General features: G+C 42.3%; 1 protein-coding gene across 1 annotated transcript; it reads right to left on the bottom strand.

Annotated features, from left to right (window-relative positions):
• Positions 1-261: 261 nt before the first annotated feature.
• macf1b (microtubule actin crosslinking factor 1b) lies at positions 262-20,531 on the bottom strand. The gene is made up of 40 exons (XM_086310610.1): positions 19,731-20,531; positions 16,014-16,750; positions 15,788-15,835; positions 15,482-15,652; positions 14,775-14,941; positions 14,530-14,689; positions 14,334-14,418; positions 13,811-14,055; positions 13,105-13,224; positions 12,869-12,976; positions 12,557-12,775; positions 12,041-12,244; positions 11,732-11,963; positions 11,389-11,615; positions 11,174-11,296; positions 10,988-11,089; positions 10,772-10,873; positions 10,485-10,649; positions 10,137-10,292; positions 9,667-9,864; positions 9,422-9,550; positions 9,144-9,314; positions 8,855-9,010; positions 8,522-8,728; positions 8,284-8,403; positions 8,021-8,190; positions 7,733-7,892; positions 7,235-7,429; positions 6,836-6,961; positions 6,464-6,607; positions 6,081-6,269; positions 5,848-5,962; positions 5,548-5,714; positions 5,225-5,387; positions 4,932-5,086; positions 4,755-4,829; positions 4,479-4,596; positions 2,562-2,707; positions 2,249-2,369; positions 262-2,104 (listed from the first exon to the last, which is right to left on the bottom strand). Exons 2-40 carry the CDS (start codon positions 16,668-16,670, stop codon positions 2,079-2,081), a joined length of 6,342 nt encoding a protein of 2,113 aa, XP_086166736.1. The 5' UTR covers positions 16,671-16,750; positions 19,731-20,531; the 3' UTR covers positions 262-2,078.
• Positions 20,532-20,946: the final 415 nt, after the last annotated feature.

Below are 20,946 nucleotides of genomic sequence, written 5' to 3'. Positions count from 1 at the left end.
TTGGTAAATGGCAACCACCACTCCACTCCACAGGCATTGTCTTAGACCTCCACGTCAACCAAGTGTCAGCCAAGACAGCCATACAATGGCCAGAACCTTTATCATCTCAGGATTTTGGAATCTCATCCTAGCCTGGCAACTTGGCACCACGGAGCTTCTTAACTACCCCAGTAACCTCTGCCATTGTAGTTGGTCTTCTGCCTCCTCCACAGAGGGCATTTTGGTAGTATTAGCAAATGTAATAATATTAATAGCAAACTATTTCATATTTTTATACAAAAGTTTTATTTTTTATACAAGTGGATGTAAAATTATTAGTGACATTCATCTAAAGTTAGACATCAGAATGAGTGCTGGGTATAGAAACATTTACAGTACAGAAAGATCAGGGTGCATAGCAATCGAAGTGAAATCTGGCTGTTGTAATTTTTTACAGTACAGTAAATTATCAACTGTCTCCAAACACGAGGCAAAGAGAAAATGTATTCCATCACGTAAAACATTTTTGACTTTAAAAAATTTAGTTGACAACTGCATAGACCAAATGCCATGACATAAGCTACTGAAGCTACTCAACCTCAGGTGGATCTAGTACAAAGGGACACTTACAAACATAGTGGTTACACATATTGTAAAGTATTAACTGGTCTATCATTAACCCGCAGAATAAAAGCTTTGCAACACTACCAGTGGATGATGATGATGATGATGATGATGGTGGACTTGTAGTTGATTATTTCTCAAGATAAATGTGGTTTGTTGTTTATTGCTGAAACAATACATACTGTTATGTCCAGGCTCATGTGTTGTTATTAAGGAAACTAGTGTTGAATGTTCTTTTTAACATCTTTGGAAGGCGAATAATGAATTAACAAATGTGAGAGTTTCTGAACTGATTGAATGGCAGAAAACAAAACAAAAAAACGATACTGTGTTGCTTAAAATGCCAGAAAAGCATAGAAACTAATAGAAATATTAAATATACAACCACTGCATTCTCATGACATAAAATTGTCAACATTATTTTTTTATGAACCCCAAACTAAAATTATAGTTTGTATAAATCATATGTAAGACATCCTCTTACTTAGCACGACATATCTACAGTAGTTGGACACAGAAAAGTGCATATTTATAAAGACAAATGCGCTAAAGAAATTTTTCTAAGTACAGTGTTATGAAGAAAAAAACACATCTACATGTTCACAGTAATGTTCCATAGAAACATACATCGAAAGACACAACCAGTCCTGAGAAAAAGAATCTCTACAAATCAACAATGGCCCGTCGTACTTCAGTGCATTGTTCGTTAAACAATCTCCAGTGTTTAGAGCATCCTTACAATAAAGAATAAAAATACATTTATATGAAAACATGCTGTCCAAAAAAATTAAAAGACAAAAGAAAGTGTGGCCCTGCCAACAATATCCTCATCATGGAATGACATAAAAACAAAAAAAAATATTACAAAGCTGACGGACGGCATACTGTACCCTTTATATTAAAGTTATGATTTTGGTATATGAGTATTTTTTTTGGATGTTGATAGCAGAGTCAGATAACACAACACCTTTCAGTGCCATCATATGTGAGTCTTAGCACTATGTCACCTTGAATCAGTAACAGAGCGTTACTGACATCTCCCGACACCGTCCGACTTTAGCTCATCTTTAGCAGGCTTGGAAAATAAAAGCAGTTCTGATTAAAGCAATGCTCTGGCTATCATGCAGCAAGTATCCATGCAGAAATTCTTACTCTCTACGCAATCAGATACAAATATATGAAATGAGGAAAAAAGGGACAAAAAAAATCTCTGCCTTGCATCTGGACTGACCCCTCATTGTCCACACTGAGACATTCTTCTCACGCAGATTACCTAAAGCTGCACGCCTGTTAGCAGCACTTTTGGTGACCTTTCCTGTATTTTTCCTTCATTTTCACCTGGTCAAATGTGAATGATTCCATTATTTTCAGGCCCCTTCTAGCACCTAACTTTTGCTTGTCACTCTTTTGGGGCTTCAAGGCTGTGTTTGGGTTGAGCGCTGCAGCATACTCAGGGTGCTCAGAAGGAGAGATAATCATGTGGGCAACCTCTCAGTTTCGTCTAGAAGGTGCAAAAGAATGAAAACAGACAGAATCGGGTTAACACAACAAGTTTCTCAAGTTCTAAAAGTGAATGTTGCAACTTTACTGGATGCACGAGAAAGCAGTTTGCCTAAAAAAAATCAAGCAAAAAATAAAAAATAACCTGGTGGTGATGGAGAGTTATCCTCCCCTGTTGTGGCAAACTGTAGGTCAGACCCCAAAGCAGCTATGGAGCTCCTGGGGCGAATGCAGCGGTCACCTGAGAAACTCCTACGAAGTAATGCCTAAAGCCAGATATGTTACACCAATTACTGATAAATGTCTCCATAATAAAATACATTTACATTTTTTCTGGTTGCTACTGTTCTTCATTTGAGAGGTAGACAGGTGCAACTTGATCCTACATTGTTATGGAAATTCTCTCATTTCAATATTAGAAAGATAGGAAGTTGCTTTACCCACAGCTTAAAGCTTACCTTGCGTGTCATGGGGCTGGTGGGGGCAGAGGCACTGCTGTACAGGCTGAGGCTTGAGTTGGACCTGCTGACAGTCAAACCTTTAGAGGTGCTCCCAGCTGGGGACAAGTACTTCTCTTTTATCTTCAGGTTGGTCCGACCTTTTACTGTTGGAGACACAACAGAGGGATTTTACAGAAAATGGCAAAACTTCTCATTATTTATAGATACACCTATTATTATAGTCAGCCAACATGTAGATATTAATAAGACTAAAGTTTTTTCACATACGCTGTGTTAACAACCCCTCCAATCCAACAAAAACTCAGTGAAAAGATGGCTAAAATATGTTGAAGACAACTTTGCAAGATGTCTAAAGAATGTTGAGATTTGGTTGAAGGGTGAAAAGAAAAAAATGCGTATAATTATAGTCTAAGGAGCTTGGAAAGAAAAGCGTCAAATGGTGGAGAGTCCCAGATTTAAACCCAGTGGGAGTTTCCCCCCAAAGAGGGACAAAGGACCCCCTGATGATCCTCTACCTAATCACATGAGCCAAGGTGTGAAAGCGGGTGTGGGTCACAATCAGCCAGGGTTTCAGGTGAGCTCATTATGAAACCTGGCCCCACCCTAGCATGTGATTTCCTGAGGTCAGATGGCCCAGGGTGTGAGTGGGCGTTAAGGCGTCTGGGGAGGGATCTCAAAACTGGATTATAGATGGCAGACAGTTGGTGTCGTAAACCATCGCCTCTGTTCAAAGATGGTCGCTCACAGTGGACATAAATGGCTTATTTCACTCCTCCTTCAAACCATCTATCCTCTCTGTCCAAAATGTGAACATTGGCATCCTTGAAAGAGTGACCTTTGACCTTTAGATGCAGATGGACTGCTGAGTCTTGTCCTGTGGAGGTGGTTCTTCTATGTTGTGCCATGCGCTTGTGAAGTGGATGTTTGGTCTCTCCAATGTAGAGGTCTGGGCATTCCTCGCTGCACTGTACAGCTTACACCACATTGTTAAGTTTGTGTTTTGGAGTTTTGTCTTTTGGGTGAACCCACTCACACCCTGGGCCATCTGACCTCAAGAAATCACATGATAGGGTGGATCCAGGTTTCACAATGAGCTCACCCGAAACCCTGGCTGATTGTGACCCACACCCGTTTTCACACCTTGGCTCATGTGATTAGAGGATCATCAGGGGGTCCTTTTTCCCTCTTTGGGGGGATACTCCCACTGGGTTTAAATCTGGGACTCTCCACCATTTGACCTTAGAACTGAAGAAGCTTCTCGGATGAGAGGTGAAACGTCTTCAAGCAACTTAAAGAAGTCCAGACGCTTTTCTTTCCAAGCTCCTTAGACTACACTGACCTGGATGACTGAGAACCTTCACAGACATGTATAATTATACACTCTTCCTCATAAAGACCTTTACAAAGTCTTTCCATAACCAACAGATTCAAACCTGGAATCTGCCGTTCTGTCTTTCCACATGGGAAAAATAATGTTTTAATGTCCACAGGCTTGTCCTAATCAGCTTACCATGTGACAAATAACAACAGGAGCCCATCAGAAACAGAAAGTTTGCATTTTTTTCTTTAAATATAAGAGGTCAACAGCCAGCTGTGATCTAGTCATCTATTTGACCTTTACTTTTGACCAGATTTAACCCGATTTTAGCCTTGATGGCTCTACATGTAGATCTTTTTGATTGCAAAAGGATTTTTTTAGTGCTAAACATGAATTGGTCAGTTCTTGATATTAGTTTGTTTCACCTTTCACTTTTTAATCTAATTCACCTGAATGTCAAATGAAAAGGCCATTATTGGCCAACTAGATATAGCTGAAAAAGCAATGTTAAGAGATGTTTTATCCTTTATGGTTTTTAACAGCTTGTCTTTGAAAGAAAGGCATTTAGTTATGCAGGAAATAATGACTATTACAACCTCTGCAGGGATCATTTTTAACCAGGAATTCATCCAGAGCAGTCCAGCCTCCTCCGACTCTGACCATCAATGTGCTACGCAGGATTCGAACCATCCTCAGTTGTTGGGAATCTCCAAACTGGAGCAAACATTAAATAATATAATATTACAGTGTTACAAGTACTGATGGACAGAGGAAATCCATGTAAGACATAAATTTCCTCTGTGGTCGAGGATTTTAGCATTTTAAATATGAAGTTGCATATCTTTTGAATCAGTGACTAACAGTTGACTCACCCTGTATCTGTTGGCACTTATTTGCTCCACTTGAAACCTCTTGGGACAGTTACACTGTGCTACCTGTCGGCTCACCTAATAAAGGCAGGATAATGACAGCATGAGTTGAAAAACCTCATAAGGAGTACATTAGTTTAACTTTTTCTTAATTATTCCTTATGAACACGCTCTTCTTACCTCTTCATTGATCTGATCGGCATCCAGTGTTTTTCTGTAGGGATCTCTGCTGGGATGGAGCGCGCTCACAAACTCATAGTAGTCGATGAAACCGTCGTTGTTCATGTCAAAGATGTTGGCGACAGCGTTCATCTCTAGAGAGCTTGTGGGGAATTCTACAGAAGGAGTACAAAGCCTTATCTTGAACACCAGCCATGCAGATCTTAACGTAAAGAGTTAAAGCACTATAATCCAGAATGAGAGCTACATTAGTATCAGCAATGAACTGATTATTATAGGTAAGAAAGTCTCACTAGAGGCAAGAACATAATCGATGAACTCCTTCTGGCTAATCCGTCCATCCTGGTCCCGGTCGATGCTGCGAAACACGTCCAAGATCCGAGACTTCAAATGACTAATCCACTGTATGTAACGCTTTCGCCAAATGTTAAAGTCAAAGTTTGCAAATTCTTCCATCTGTGGGAAACAGCAAAATATCACAACCTTTTTAAATCTTTGAATGTCAAAATGTCTCTCCTAATAATAATTTCAAAAACATTTTTATTGTTTTGGCCACCTACAATGGTACCAGAGTCTCTCAACGTTATTACAGTTATGTTGCAAAAAGCACAATGACCTCTTTGAGCATTTGCTGGTGTTGTTCCAAGCGGTTTTGTCTCGCCACAGACAGGAGCCAAAGTTTCTGCCACTCACTGACCAGCTGACTGAGCTGTGGGGTCTGAGGGTCAAGGTGCTCCAGGGGGACTGGTATAGCAGGCTGCAACTTCATAGCGCTCCTTCTCTCTGGACAAAGAAAGTCATCATTCATCTCAGTCAAATGATACTGTATGTGCTTGACAGGTCATTAGCAGTGAGCTACTCAACCTTTAACCCTTTACGAATGCATGCACAGAATGCTGTTTTCACAGTGGCTTACTGGTGAGGGGCCGTTTGCTTGGGGAAACTTGCTGCTTCGAAATGCTCTTGTGTTTGCAGGATTTTGTGGCATGTTCTACCTCTGGGAACTTTTTATTTAACTCCTCCATGAATACCTGCGGAGAGGAGTCCATAACTGAGACTACAAAGTACAGTAAGCATGTTGTAAAACTGGGGGTTTTGCAGTGCAAACATGGTAAATAACTCATGCTCTCAAAGAAAAAGAACTCATACTGTGTGTTGCTCAATGAGTTTTTGGTTATGCTCTGTGGCCTCAGGCAGAGGCTCTTGATCTCTGAGGCTGAGGGCTTCCTCTGCTGATGAGATCCAGTCCAGCAGTCTTTGGACTTCCTCTCTCTCTGTCTCCAGTGCTGTCAAACTGGCTTGGATCTTCTGGCCCTGCTGCTGGGCCCAGGTCTGAACCTGACTCGGAAAACAAAAGAGGGGGAGAAAATTACACAGCTCGCTGTTTATACATTGATAAAATGTCTTCCAGCATTCAAGCCATTTTGGTGACTGATAGCAACAGTTACCTAAACAATCAAATGATTTGTTTTTTAATATAATTAAAGGAAAATAGAACCTTGTGTGTATTACTTTGGCACAAAGGCACTCACTTCCTCGTAGCGTGTCTTAGTGACACTGATCCACGATTTTAGGGTGATTATGGAGTCTGGATGGCAGGAGGCAAGAATCTCCTCACCCAAACACTGGATGTTCTCAAGCTCCACTGCCTGAGCCTGCAAGGCAGACAGCGACTCCTGTGGCGGAGCAATAAAAAGACTTGGATGAGTTTTTTGATGCTCGAGGTAGCCGTCCTTACAGCTACGCTCAAGCACAGCTTTGTTTAACTGACCTTCAGCCAAACACTAAACTCTTATCAGCACCAGCTTCTTCTGTAGCAGAGTCTGTCCTCTGCACTCACTGGAAGCTGATAAGCTGGAAAAAAAATAATTTCTCTACAGGGAGTGACAAAATTTTATACTGACCTCATGCTGTTTGCGGAAGGAAAGCAGACCTTCCTCCTCCTCTGGTATGACCCCGTATTTTAGGATCCTCTCGGCCTCAGTGAGCCGCTCCATGAAACAATGAACGAGCCCGTCGAACTTTTCAGCCTAACAAGAACGAGGAGGGGAGTTTAGCTCCTTATTAGTGCTTCACATCATGTGTTTTTTCATGACTTTTGACAAAACTTAAAGAAACACGACTACCTGTCAGTTTTTGTGCAGAAGCTATCAGTATCAGTGCAAAAGGTTATGTCTTGACAGATTAAGTGACACAGTCGAATCAGCATTTAATACCGAATGTCAAAATTCCAGCTTCTACTTTTAAAACAGCTGTTGCACACACAGGACAGCCTCACAGCCTTTACTATTCGTGTACAACACCTGCTGAAGCGCAGCCTCCAGCCTGTCCTGCTTGCTGACTGACAGTTTGCACACAGCTTCCCAGCGGCCCTCCAGTTCATCCATCTGCTCCTGCAGCCAGTGAGCGTCGGCCGTGCTGCTCCTGGTCAGATCTCTCACAGAGCGCTTCAGGGTCCTAATGCATCCGGCTCGCTTTCCCAACTCCTTCTGGAAGGCCTGAGAGAAAGAGAAAAAAAGGCTAAAACCAACTATTTTATTTTACTCATGAGGAAGGACTGTGAAGAATGAGCTGCAAATTCAGAGTACAACAAGTAGCACTTAACATTAATTGTACGTATATACATTAATAATACATGTGATATACAACTGTTAGTAAACACTTCATGTACAAGACTGCATTACACCCTCTAATATGAAAATGAGGAAATGAATAACACTGCATTTAGAATGAAAACATTAGAATAAGTCCTGTGGGTTGGTTGCAAAGGCAGATTTTTTCCAAACTGTATTTGTGGGTACCTTGTGTTTGTCTATGAGATTGTTGACCATGTCTTTGTCTCCACCAACAGGTACGTCTTCAGCCAGTTGGGGTTCTGCTCTATACAGCCAGTCGTTCAGTGCCTGCAGAGCATCAGTGAATCTTCCTGAGAACAGCAGTGCTTCCTCTAGCTTGTGTTGCCTAAAAGAAAACAGAAAACACAAACACTTTGAGTACACTTTTTTTTTTGGTTATTTATCTGTATTAATGTGAATGTTTGGCTCATTTATTGGTAGAAATTCAGTTGTATACGGTATACAGTTCTGTACCTCTCCATGGACTTGCCACTGATGGTGTCCCATGTGTCTTTGAGTTCAGCCATTAAGTTCTCCAGATGCTGCCTATCGTGGGAGGTTTGAGCTCTTTCATGCAGACTGCGACCGCTCTTCAGTGTTGCCTCGTACATGGGCCTCTTTGATCTCAGTAGTTTCTGGAACTCCTAATTACAAGAGCGATCGGCAAATGAGTGACACATAAGTGAACAGCAAAGGTGCTTACACACATACAGCATATCACCATGTTTATAATGTACCTTTTGCTCTGTCAATTGTTGCTTAATCTCTTCGTGGGACACCGCAATCTCCTTATGTGTGTCTAATGTCTGTTCGACTTCTGTCATCCAGTCCACCAGGAGGCGCCAAGATTCATTAAACTGAATGAGATAGAAACATTTTATACAAAGCTCTCCGTGGGTGTGGCACATTATATTCATATACACGCGTGAGAAAGATCAAGGTTACATATCTCTGTATATTAGAGATGAAATATACCTGCTTGGCATTCTTTTTAACATCCTCCAGCATCCTTCCTCTTTCTGAAGTCCGCTGCTGTAACTTTTTGTATCGATCCTGGACGGTCATGATTAGGTTATGAATAACATCACAGTCGTCCTTTCTGCTGAGCTCAGTTAGTCTGAGGCCTGCGTTCTCCACTGTGGTCTTCTTCTCTCCATAATTGTTTACCTCATTCACCAGTGTCTGTATAGATAAAAGCATTTCATAAATGAAAAGCCAATACATATTACAGGGTTTAGATCTCTGGATTGGAAGCAATAAAAACAAAAATACAACAGGTATTTTAAAAAATAAATAAATAAAACCTACTCTGTGACTGTGCAGCTGTGCACAAACTGTGTCCAGAACAAAGCTAGGAGCTGGCAGGTTCCCCATAGACTCTTCACACTTGCTCATCTTAGTGAGTAGCTCCTGGACACTGCTGTGAAACTCCTTGGCCAAATTGAGTCCCTCTGTGAGCTGTGCCTGTAGAAAAAAGTCCTACACTCTGATTTACTGTAATAACATGTATTTGCAATAAAACACACTAAATAAAACACACTGGAACTGAAAACAAATCTCAAAGAGGCAGCGTGTTGACTGTGCTACATTAAAGGACCTTTCGCTCCTGGACTTTGCTGTAAACAGACGCCCATTTCTGTTCAAGAATCGACAAGCTGTGTTCGGTGCTCGATCCCCGCACAACACCGCTGCTCTCCAGCATCCTGTGAATGGCATTCTTCACATCTGTATAGGTGTGGAGCTTTGACTCCATCTCATTACACAACTCCTGTCACATCAAGTCAGGAGAGCCAAAGAATTAGAACCAATATCTTCACATGTATGTTTCCAGGATTATAGTTGACATTTTTAATTTTAAACTCTAATCAGCCTCACCAAGTGGGCATTGAGCCTTTCACTTGCAGAGTCCGGCATGCCCCACATGATTTTAGAAGAGGACAGTCTCAGTTCTGTATTCTCCAACCACTGTAAAAGGTCCTGAATCTCCATTGTAACATCTTGCACCTGTGCCAACACAATATACATATATCGTGCATCAACATTTGTTATAAATAAACTGAATCGTGTTTTACAATCAAAAAGACTTCTGATCCAGTGTAACAATATAATTCTGTCTTCACCTGACTCAGTCTGTTCTCTAATTCCAGCTGCCTTCGTTCAGTCTCACAGCGGACAAACTCCCAGCTTTCATTGAGATGCTCCAATCGAGATTGCAGACCATGTGGACCTTCTGCGGACCCAACCTCCAGCAGCCCCCTGCCTGCCTTGTTGAGGGATTCCACTGTGCGAACATGAGACATAACATCATTCCGCAACACCTTTGAGAAGGAAAAAGGAGGAGGGAAGAGATTAATGCATATGTATAGTATTTCCGCAATGTATTGCTTGGATTGTTTTGGGCTAAGTGTTTTCTGGTGTTAGTTATTTCTGACTCTTATAAGATGACTCAGATAGGTGGTGTGTAAGCATACAATAAACAAGACACACACATACACACACAAAGTTTCCAGCGTTGACAAAGTAGCCTACTGAAAGGCTGGATTGAAATGTTAGTCACAGTATATCTGTATTTATTAAGGCCACCACCAACCTTGTGTTTAGCCAGCTCTATTTCACATGCCTGCAGGTCAATGCTGATTGGCTGGCTGCCCTGCAGTTGTTCAGTGGTCCTGGAAAGCCAAGTGTGCAGCTCATCCAGTGTGTTTTGGAACTGACCGAGACCCAGCAGAGCACACTCTAACTGATGCTGTAAACATAATGAGTGGATAGTATATATCATTAGAAACATTGGAAACAGATCATTTTTACACATTTATTACAGGCTAGCTCACCTTTGTTTCAGTAAAATGTCTTTTGAAGTTGTGGCACAGCAGATATAGCAGCTAATAGCCACATTAGCATTAGCATTGCATCACTCTACCTGCTGTCATCTTCTTACCTGTCTGTTGACAGTCTCTGACTCCAGACTGTCCCAGCGCTGTCTGAAGTCACACAGTGGCGAGATTGAGCCTGGACGCTCTGAGCCTGGAGACAGCCGACACACAAACCGATGGTTCAGACTTTCTATCTCAATCTTCTTTTGGTAAAGTTCCCGCTTCAATTCCTAAAACAAGGGATACCGTACGCAAACATATACCAAGAGAACACATTACTTTTAATAGGCAAAGGTGCCGTTATGAATGAATGTAATTGCAGGTTCTAGGGCAGTATGGAGAATGAACCCACCTTGAGGTCACATAGCTGTTCTTTGACTGACTCCAAGTCAGTTCCTACCACGAACTCCTCTGCAGAACTCAGCTCAGCTGATTTCAACCACTCAAACAGTCCCTGATATTAAAAAGATGTGGTGTGTTATTTAATATAGCTGTGATAATGACATGTATGTTATTATAAATTTATGCATACCATATAAATGGTTTTGTATTGCACTTGGACACATACCTGCATGGTATCTTGATAATGCAGTGCCATCTGCAAGGAGTCCTCCAGCTTTTTGTGACATTCATTCCATAGTTTGCTTAAGTTGTTCCACGTGCAATAGAGCTTTAAGCCAGCAAAAATATATGGTTTTATGTCAGTGCACAGTTTAATCAGCTGAAAAAAATTACTTTCAGATATGTTTCATACTTCATCTAGGCTCTTTGTGACATCTGGTTTGTCAGTATCCCCGCATGCTGACATCAGCTCCATTCCCAGAACGCCAAGACTGTCCAGATCTCCCTGCAAACTGTCTATATCCTCCCTGAGAGTCTATATTTTGAAAAGATGGAAAAAGTTACAACATGTCTTTCTAACAATATGGGTTCTTCACGCACGCTTCCTTTTAAAGTCTCCAGACCAACCTGCATGGTTTCAAGGCTCTGACGTATTGTTTCAGAGTCTGTTCGACTAGCATTGAGATCCAAAACCGCCTGCTGAGCATCATTAAGAGCAGCTGTGACATCGCCGACATCGCTCCAGTATTTAACGGCAAGGTCCAAGAGTTTGAGCAGCCAGGTTTCCCTCTCTTTAGCTTGATTATGTGTCTCATCCCAAAGCAGGGACAAGCTGGACACTCGCTCTTGAATTGCTGGGATCACAAGGATATGGCAAGCAAACTGCTTAGAATTTAAACTTTTCCACATAATTAAAAACATTGCAGCTTGTGGTTTTGTGTGTTTTCAGGAGATCTGAGAATATGGTCACCTGTGCTGATTGATCCATCCCCAGCAGCCCGAGTGTTAGCCAGTAGTTCATCTGCCTGTGTTTTGACGCTGCTGAGGCCTAACTCAAGTTTGGACAACTCAGCCAAGGTTTGCTTGTTGTCCTGCAGCTGCTCTTGGATTCTTGGCGTGAGACCTTGAAGTAAGGTGGGTGTCTGTATGCGACTGAGCAGGCGGTGTAGACTCTCTTTGATAAGAGTCATCCTCTCGTTCAGCTAGAGGAATAAGAAAACATTAAGCTGTGAACCAGTATAGGACAAACTGGTGAACATTTCCAAACAAGGATTCTTACCTGAGTGAATCGAGGCAAGGACTCCTCCAGTAGATTGGCAGTCTCTCTCACGCGGTCTCTAATAGCTCTATGCTGCTCCTCAGCCTCTGTGGCCTTGCGGCAGAACTGATCCCCCTGAATGGAGTTTAGTTCTGACAGGCGTTTTGCCAGAGAGCATAAACGTGCAATCAAAGGTCTATGTTCAGCTATAGATTCCCGAAGACCCTAAGCACAAGAGAGAAAAAAAAAGTTTAACAATGCAGAGAGCACTTTATTTACCAGAAAGCATTTGAAATGAACAGGGAAAGGACAAAAAATCCCTTTGTGTCACTTGCAGTGACAGGCCTGACACAACAGACCTGTCATGAAGTAAATTACATTAATGAACTATGGTTTAACAGATTAGCACATTTACCCAGAGAAAAATAGTGGCAGTGGCTATAAAGTCTGAAAGGACTTCATTGTTCACCAGCACAAAAAGGGTGATGAAAGAAGAGAAAAGCTGGCACTCTGATATGGGAAAGCAGGTTTCTTTACCTGTAAAAGGTCCTGTTGTTCCCGAAATGCCTCATAGCTAATTGTGGTGAGGGACAGCTGGCCAATCAGGGTCTGAGTTTCTTCAAGCCACGGTGAAACCTCAGCAAAGCCCTCAGAGAATTGATGGAGGAGTGACTGAGCATGCTCAAGCTGCAGGACCACGTGGGAATTGGTAGCTGAGGTGGTGTTGCATTGTTCTTGTAAAGCCTCAATTGGGGTCTGCAGGAGATGTAACAGTGGAAAAAATACATTCAAACCTCCCGAGTCATGTATGTGTTTGCTTCATTGATGAAATTTTAGTTGAGAGTGTACCCGAAGATCGCCAGTTTCCCCTTCATCGCTGTATGTCATCAAGATTTCAGTGATTTTTACCATCTTCTCAATATTGAACCGATGTTGTAGAATCTCAACTGCTAAAATCTGTACAGGTAACATTATATCAAGTTAAAATCAAGTTAAAATCAGTTACCAAACATTCCTATTGATGGACTTATAAAACTGTAGCATGTACTGTATAATATATCGTGTCTGTGTGTGTGTGTCCTGACCTTTTGCTCATAGACCTGTTCTGCGATGAGCTCTGGATCAAGATCAATAGTTTTCAGCTTCTCAAGTTTGGCTGCTGTATCTTTGAACCAAGCTATCTCCTTTACCACTGCTTTTTCCAACTGTTAAAAATACACAGTATTGTCACATAAACAAAACAATTATCATTCAAATACAAATAGATATGTTCTGAAGGCTTCCAACATCTTAAGTAAAAAACACCATGTGACAATAAAGAAATTACACAAAACCTAATGGCTTTCTCTCAGAGTCTTCAGGTCTCAGTTAAATCTTAAAGTTCATGAAAGTGCAATTAGAGCAAGACTGTCCTACAACAACACTGACTTGACGGCAGCTAATGCTTGGTCAAAATTAGATCAGGTGACAAGACAACAATCCCAAGAACGTCAAGAAACCTACAACAGACAGTCCCAGTTTCTTCTTGGGAAAATGAAATGCCAACCCCAGCTCCACAATAATATGACAGATTGATGAAGTCATACAGAAGCAATTACTTTATTGCTGCTTAGATGGCTCTTTTGAATTTGGTGGTGTACTTAGTTCTTCACATTACTTTTACAGAGTCCTGTGAAAATGTTTTTTTTTCTCCACATATTACATTAGCTTTGCACTTCCACTTTTCAATGGCGATCAAGTGGTATTTCCTTGTATAAACCCTAAAAACCTTTAATTATGTGTAAACATTACCCTTTGTCTCTCAGCTGCACATAGTACTGCATCTCCAGCATGAGTCTGTGCCCCTGCTGCCCCCAAGAGCTCCCGCTCAATGCGACCCAGCCACAGGTGGAGGTCCTCTTGGCTGGAGGTACAACGACTGGAGGCCTCAAGCGCTTGTTCCAGTCTCTGCAGCACGTCCAGACTGCTCAGACTCAGCACAGAGCAACGAATACGCAAAGCATCCATCTTCTCCTGTACTTGCTGGGCTTCCTCCTCTGAAAGAAAAGGTAAATCCAGATTTACACAGTAGCCATTCATCAAAATAACCACCAGCATCACACTTGGCAGGTGTACTGCTGAGGATGCAAGGAAGTGCAGTGTTTGGTTTGAAGTTGTTTGAACGAGTGGTAGATCACATCTCAGTCTTCTCATATAATAGTGTTGATTAATCAAGGAGTTATCAAACAAGCGACAAGGGACAGACATGGGCAGAACTTCTATTATTAATATATCCATCTACAATAACTAATTTAAAGATGTATGTAAACATTACCTGATAATGCTTCCATTAGCTCATGACCTGACTTCTGTATTTTCCCTAGTTCTGCAGTTTTAACTTGAATTTCTTCAACAACAGCCTGAAGGAAGAAAAAAAGTGTTTAAAATGTATTGTAAAATCTATTCTTCTATTTAAACAATACAATCCACCTTTACTTTGCATGGCAGTCCATTCGCTTTAGATTTCTAACCTTGGCCTGGTCGGAGGCCTCTGTGAGATGCAGCATTACTCTTTCTGCATTTCGAAGTTCAGCTAGAGTCTGTTCCATAGATATGAGCCATTGCTGCAAGCTGTCCACTCCTTCCTGGAACAGCTGGGCCCTGGGAAGGATGAGCTCCAGGCTTGCCCTCCTACGAAAGTCCCCGTAATCAGTGAGTGATGTTTGTCTCGTGATGCAGTCTTGTCAAATCAATATTGATAGTAAAAGTGGTTCACCTTTGTTCTGCTTCCTGTTGTAAGGCCTCCCACTTCTGATTAAGAGTGGATAGTTTGACCTTTACTTGCTCCCCTTCTTCTCCCACATGGGCCTCCACCAGCTGAGTGCCTTCTGACATCATGGAGGTCATACTACGCCTCCGGTCTGTTAGGAGACGCTGCAAGAGCTGTGAAACAGCTGAATATCTCAGGTGAAGTGATATTATGTGGAATCACAAACACTATTGATACTGCTATACAGAAAACCTATTCTTAACATTTTATGTACGATTTCTGAGACACGACATTGCTTGCACCTGTTAATATTTCTTAAATCCGCCTCCCCTTTTATTTTTGCTTTTTTTGTTTTTCTTCCTGTTTTTGTGCCAGTCAGTGAGGGGGGAGTCCTGTTTCACAAACCTACATTATCAAGAACCAGACAGGTTTCACCTCCTCCAAAGAGCGCACAATGGGTGTGACTGCCGCTGAAAGGTGAGAGACTTCCCTGCTTTTATATGCCCTCAGGACATGTAGACAAAGACTTACTGAAGCTCATTGTGGTGATAAACACCACCCATTCACTGCTGAATAGAGCAGATTTACCTTAAAACGGAAGCACTAGAGCATTTTCCATGGATTCAGGACATCTTCCTATAGGTAATTCTTTTTGCCCACTGCAGAACTCAGTGGAAACATGAAACTATGATGCAATGTTGAACGTAACAAACCTTTTGTTCTTGGAGCTGTGCTTTCACCACTTTCACCTCTGATGATGGGGGTTTCTGATTTGCTGTGAGCTCCTCTATTTCTTTGACCCATTTAAGCAAAGCTTCCAGGTTTTGGAGAAATGTTTCAGAATCTGTAGAAACATCCTTTAGTGCCAAGGCAGATCTTGTTCCCTTGACAAAAGACCACAACATATCAGTATCAATTTCTTAACTGTGAATAAAAAATGTTTTCTTTAAAACAAGGTTGTTTCACCTGAAATATAATCGGCTTAACTACAACAGAAATATGATATGGGTAAAACCTACCCTCCATTTATCCAGGGTGGGATCCTGATCTGAGCTTGAACTTTGGAGCTGCAAAGTAAAGACAATCCTAGTGTTTTGTCAATTCATAAAAATTTTGATATAGAAATACCCAAAAAACATATTGCCTGTACAGACAGAGAGAGTTCTAGGATAGAAAGAATAATGGAAAGAGTGAAAAGAAAACCAGATACAACTTCTCATATTTGAGAGTCGTGTTGTTTTCAACCTCTGCAAGTTCCTCCGCGACACCATTCAAGACTCTCACGGTTCTGGTGACAATCGGGTTCCCTCCTTTATCTCCTGGTGGATACTCTGTCACTTCCACAATTTCTGTTACAGTTGTCTCTGTCACCTCTGTCACTTCTGTGACCTCACGTGATGCCACATTCTTCCAGGACCAGGGGCTTCCTTCTCTAGAGTCTCTCCTCTGGAAGCTGGCCCTCCTCTCTGCAGCGGTTTTCTCTGGGTGAGCCAGAGGTGATCTGGCGAACTCAGGAGGCACTGTCCTCCTTGTCAAGGTGCCATTTCGAGAAGTTTTTATGGGAGACGGGCTGCCTTGCCAAGCATTTTCTAGAGTACTGGTACTCCTGATTGTTGACGCAGGAGAGCTGTGAAGGGGTTTATCTGAAATGGGAGTTTCAGCTCCCTGCTCCCTTTTAAGATCAATTTCCTGGGGTTCCTTGTAACTCTCCACCTCTCTTTCCTTGCTCGCATCATCGTTGGCTTTGTCTTTGATAGTCTCTTCCTTTTTGGTCTCCCCATGTTGCTCTGCGGGCTGCCACTCTTTTCTTCGTTGGTAGCACTCCTTCAGAAAGTCCTCATCTGACCTGACATGCTTGGACTTCTGGCCCAGGCAGCTGGGCCGGCTGATGAGGTTGCCCATAATCCTTCAGCCCAGTGGCTAATGAGGTAATAGGTCAGGTAAGGGCCAGCGGCCATGCATGCGGGAGTTTCTTCAGCTACCTAAAATAAGACAAGGGGGTCATCATGCAATGAATAATTGCTCAGTTTGTGAATCTACAAAATAATACTTATTTTAAAAGCATAGCTTCCCAGTTTCAAAGGCACGAGTTACTCCTTGCATAGCTTACACGTCCAGAAAACTGCTAACAAATAAAGTAAATCAGTGTCTCACATTCTCCATTTGCTACATTTCTTTGCCAGTGTTGCCCTTTTCTTGGCACTGAAGGACCATAGGAAAATGCATCAGAGATACTTGGCCAGGATACTCCCCATCCCTTTGTCTAGATTTCACATAAACACCCGCAAACACACGCACTCCCCTCTATGTCACATCACCAACCGAAATATTCTGGGCTTAGAAATCAATGTGACAGGCTTGTCGATCCCACTGTTGAGCCTGGCACAGAAAAAGCAGTGGCAATCAGCCAGCGCTTTCTGTAACTCAGCCTGGACCAGTCCTGGGAAAGCCGCTAAGGATCTGATCAAATATGACAGCCATTAACACGCAGACATCGCCTTTCTAGAGGGTGACAACAAGGAGGAAAACTAAGCAGCATGAGAGTAGTGGGGGAGTTGTTGGTGTAACAGACACCAATCAGTAGCATACCTTACAGTATACACTGTTATTACACAGACTGATAGCTGGTGACCTTTATGGAAAACTAAAGCCTGACTCTCTCCTATTACCACACTACTACTGCAGAATTCTGAATACAAAAATGATCTGATCACCATCTAACCTGATCAAAATTACTACATGAGTGACAGTTTACGGTGTTAGCCTGTCTGCCTGTCCCTCAGCTCAGAGCCTTCATTGTTTTAACAGGAAGGTTAAAGGTGAGAGTAATTATCTCGGTCTAGTGGAGCTGAGGTGAGCCCATCAGGATAGCACAGGGAGGGGTGCTGTTGAAGTTAGGTCCTCCTCTGAGTCATGATTGGACTGGTCCATTCAGAATTATTACAGGTCATTTCAGGTCATGCTCGGTGACTAAAGATCTGTGGGGGGCCTCTATGGGTCATCAAAGAGGAAATTGGGATGTTGGCTCCTCAAACTACTGAGAATGCGGAGGATGTGGATGTACAGTGCTATAAAGATAGACAGTTATTCTGTATATTACACCCATAATCGATTGCTAAAATAATAGCCTGTAGATGCAGCTTCTTTATTTTTGCAGCTTCTTAGACAAAAAAGTCTACAGCCAAGGAGAACGTCTCTCTACTGTCAATATACAAAACAAATTTAAATCAGATCTGCCTTAGGCGGGCTTTTTAAAGTCCTTCATTTGGTTCTCCTTTTTTGTTTGACTCAATTCTTATTTATTATATATATATAGCTGTATGTGTGACGATGTTTATGAAAAGTTTCATTCAAATTGGCACACCCATAAAGGAGCTAAGGTTACATATGCTTGATCACTGTAGTAAGATGAAATCTGACAGTGTTTAACTGGATGGGAATCTAAATATGACCTATGTTGGTATGATGCCTCCATGTGCATTAAGCTAGCAATTACCTACATCATGCATGTTTCTGCTGAGCAGATGATGCAGTTAAGAAACCACAGGGGAGTACACAGTCAGATCAGAGAGTAGTGCCCAGACAAAGCCCCAGCCTGAAGATCAATGATTACCCAGTTAGGCCAGATCACTGCCCAGCAGTCTCCCGAGGAAGCGAGAGAGTGTCTGTGGCTCTGTCCATATGGGTTAACAATTCAGCAGAGAGGGTGTGCCTTCTCTGGTTACCGCACCACATGTGTGGTCATTTACTAAACTACACGGCTGCTCTTACAGTGATCTCACAGCACACTGTGTGAGGATATGCTGAGGACCACTTTCATCACATGCTACAGTAAAAAGGAGATTCTGTTTGAAATACACAGGCTTATGTACTCTTATTCTCATTATGTTGCCTTGACCCCTTAGACCTGATATAGAGTGAAAAAAACCCCAATAATCATTCAGTTTTTAAGGAGGACATGTACTAACACAGTGACCTACATTATTTCATGAAAGAATCCCTTCTCAGCATCCCTGGATCTGATATACACCTCTCACCTTTTTGCACAATGGTAGATGAAAGGGAGCCAGGCAACCAGAGAGCCACTCTACTATATAACTGATATTGACCTAACCATCCCATCACTTAACCACCTTTAAAATGGCCCTTAATTCAAATGGCCCTTTCTCTGCTCTCAGCTGTGATTTATGATACACGACCGCAGTCCATTTCCTGATGAATTGGATTATGACTATAGTATAGGGACTTGTATATAGTATAAAAGCACGAACATCAAAATTAGCAATATTCATTGCTAATTTTGCATTATGAGCATCTAAAATACCATATAGAGGATATTTGTATTGTATGTTTTTCATCATATTTATACACTGATTTGGTGTAATAAGCTCGATACGAGTGGACTGGTAATTAGTGGCGAACAATAATCATCAATCAGAACAGTAGAGCCTTAATGTTGTGTCACTGTTGTGTGCTGGTTTCTGTTGAGGGAGGTCCTGAAGTAGTAATCATTGTAGTGGTCCCTAATCAGGGATGGCAGCTGTGCATTCACCCATGAGACTCATAACATTTTAGGGTGGATAATGTACAAGGTTGCACACTGTCCTCTAAATGTGCAATACAGCACTACTATATAAAATACAATGTGCTAGTTGTAGCTGTTGTAAAAGGGGCATGTCTCCATACAAGGAATTGAGAAAATGTTCACAAAGAATATATAGCTGAACTAAATAAAATACACTTATGTACTTACATTTGAATGATCCATTCATATTGATGCTTTGGAATATTTTATTGCCTCTTGAACTGAGTAAATGCAGAAAATCCTTCAGTTGGATCTCTCACTGCTACGACCTCTTAGTTTAATCCCTGACCAGCAAAGTGCAAAACCAAAGTCTCTCTAGGCCAGCCCTGACTTAGTGGCAGTTTTGGCGGTTAGAAGCTTACGTGAATTACACTTACCCCGAAGCACAGTCGAGCCCAACAGCATGAGTAAAGGAATCCAGCTACTCCTCAATCACCGTTCAAAAAGAAGACAAAGATAGAAAAAAAATCCAGCTTTGTTTGAGCATCCCTTGAATGGCCTCCCACCTCCAACATCCTGAACTGAAGGCTCCCCGAATGCATACACATGCATGCTCCCTCCAGCTCACACTCAATCAAGTGCACTCATTCACACATGCTCGCATACAAACACACTTTCTAAACACACTCACACATGTCCTGATAACTCATGCTATTCCGTTGCCCACAGTCACAGGCAAACAATGCCCTCCTCTCCCTTCACAGTGCACCCTTCCCCTCCCGTCACTTCACTTCTCCTCCCACCAGCTCTGCTCCTCTCCCTTTCTTCTTTGTTATGGGAGCTGCGATGGAGGAATTCTTTCCTTGTTAACGCCACCGATGGGATAGTGCGCCCAGATGGAGACAATGTATTCCAACGGCTCAGTTGAACTCCCACAGTTCCCAGCCAAGAGCAGTTTTCACATTGAGGTCAAATTGTGCCAGTTCCATATAACGGCGTGGCAGCGCTATTCCCACCAGTGCTGCTGATGCTCAGGTTGCTCCTGTACCGGGCAGCCTGGCAGCAAAGTGCCCCCTTTACCTTCCCCAGGCTTATTTTTTCTCTCTCACTCTCCCCCTTCTCATCCAACAAAGCCCCTCCTCTGGGTCCGACTGTGGCTCAGAAACTCCATGCTGCTTCTTCATGAAAAATGGGGTGGGGGGCAAAAAAAAGGAGAGTTTTCTAAAGACGCCCTTGAAACATTCACATGGTAAGTGACAGCTGCCTCGGCCCATTCCCTCTCTCGACGGCGAGGGAGAGTAGTGCAGGCTACAAAAGAAGGGACCCACACCCACCCTGCCATCCACCCACTTACACATTCACCCCAACCCCCTTGCAGTCCCCGATTCCCCATTCTGAGGCAGTACAGCAGTCTCCACAGCAGCAACGAGGACAACTAATTACTGTAAAACATCTCAGATTACTTTTCAACTCACTTCCAGCCACTGCAACTCAACCCTGTAAACAAAGAGGCTGGAAGCAAACACAAAATAGAGAGCAACGGGAAGATAATACAGAGTCTTTTCTATGCTTTTGGCATGGGAAAGCAAGGAAAGACCCCTATGGTGGAATTCTATCATGCCCCATTTAAGGAAGTCACAATATTTGCCTTAG

This window comes from Aulonocara sp. 'chitande type north' Nkhata Bay, linkage group LG11, assembly GCF_057382095.1.
Source record: "Aulonocara sp. 'chitande type north' Nkhata Bay isolate Kocher_YH1m ecotype deep benthic linkage group LG11, A_spYH_male_GT1.1, whole genome shotgun sequence".
Taxonomy (NCBI): domain Eukaryota; kingdom Metazoa; phylum Chordata; class Actinopteri; order Cichliformes; family Cichlidae; genus Aulonocara; species Aulonocara sp. 'chitande type north' Nkhata Bay.
Note: the sequence above shows the minus strand (reverse complement) of the source record. Positions and strands in the feature narration are given on the sequence as shown.

Bases quoted from the DNA above. Each gene is read 5' to 3' on its own strand.
- macf1b (XM_086310610.1), bottom strand. From the start codon at position 16,670: ATGGGCAACCTCATCAGCCGGCCCAGCTGCCTGGGCCAGAAGTCCAAG. The intron at 15,836-16,013 runs GTTGAAAACAAC...TTTACTTTGCAG, and splicing joins TCGCGGAGGAACTTGCAGAG to CTCCAAAGTTCAAGCTCAGA. The intron at 7,430-7,732 runs GTACCCACAAAT...TCTTTCTCTCAG, and splicing joins ATCTCATAGACAAACACAAG to GCCTTCCAGAAGGAGTTGGG.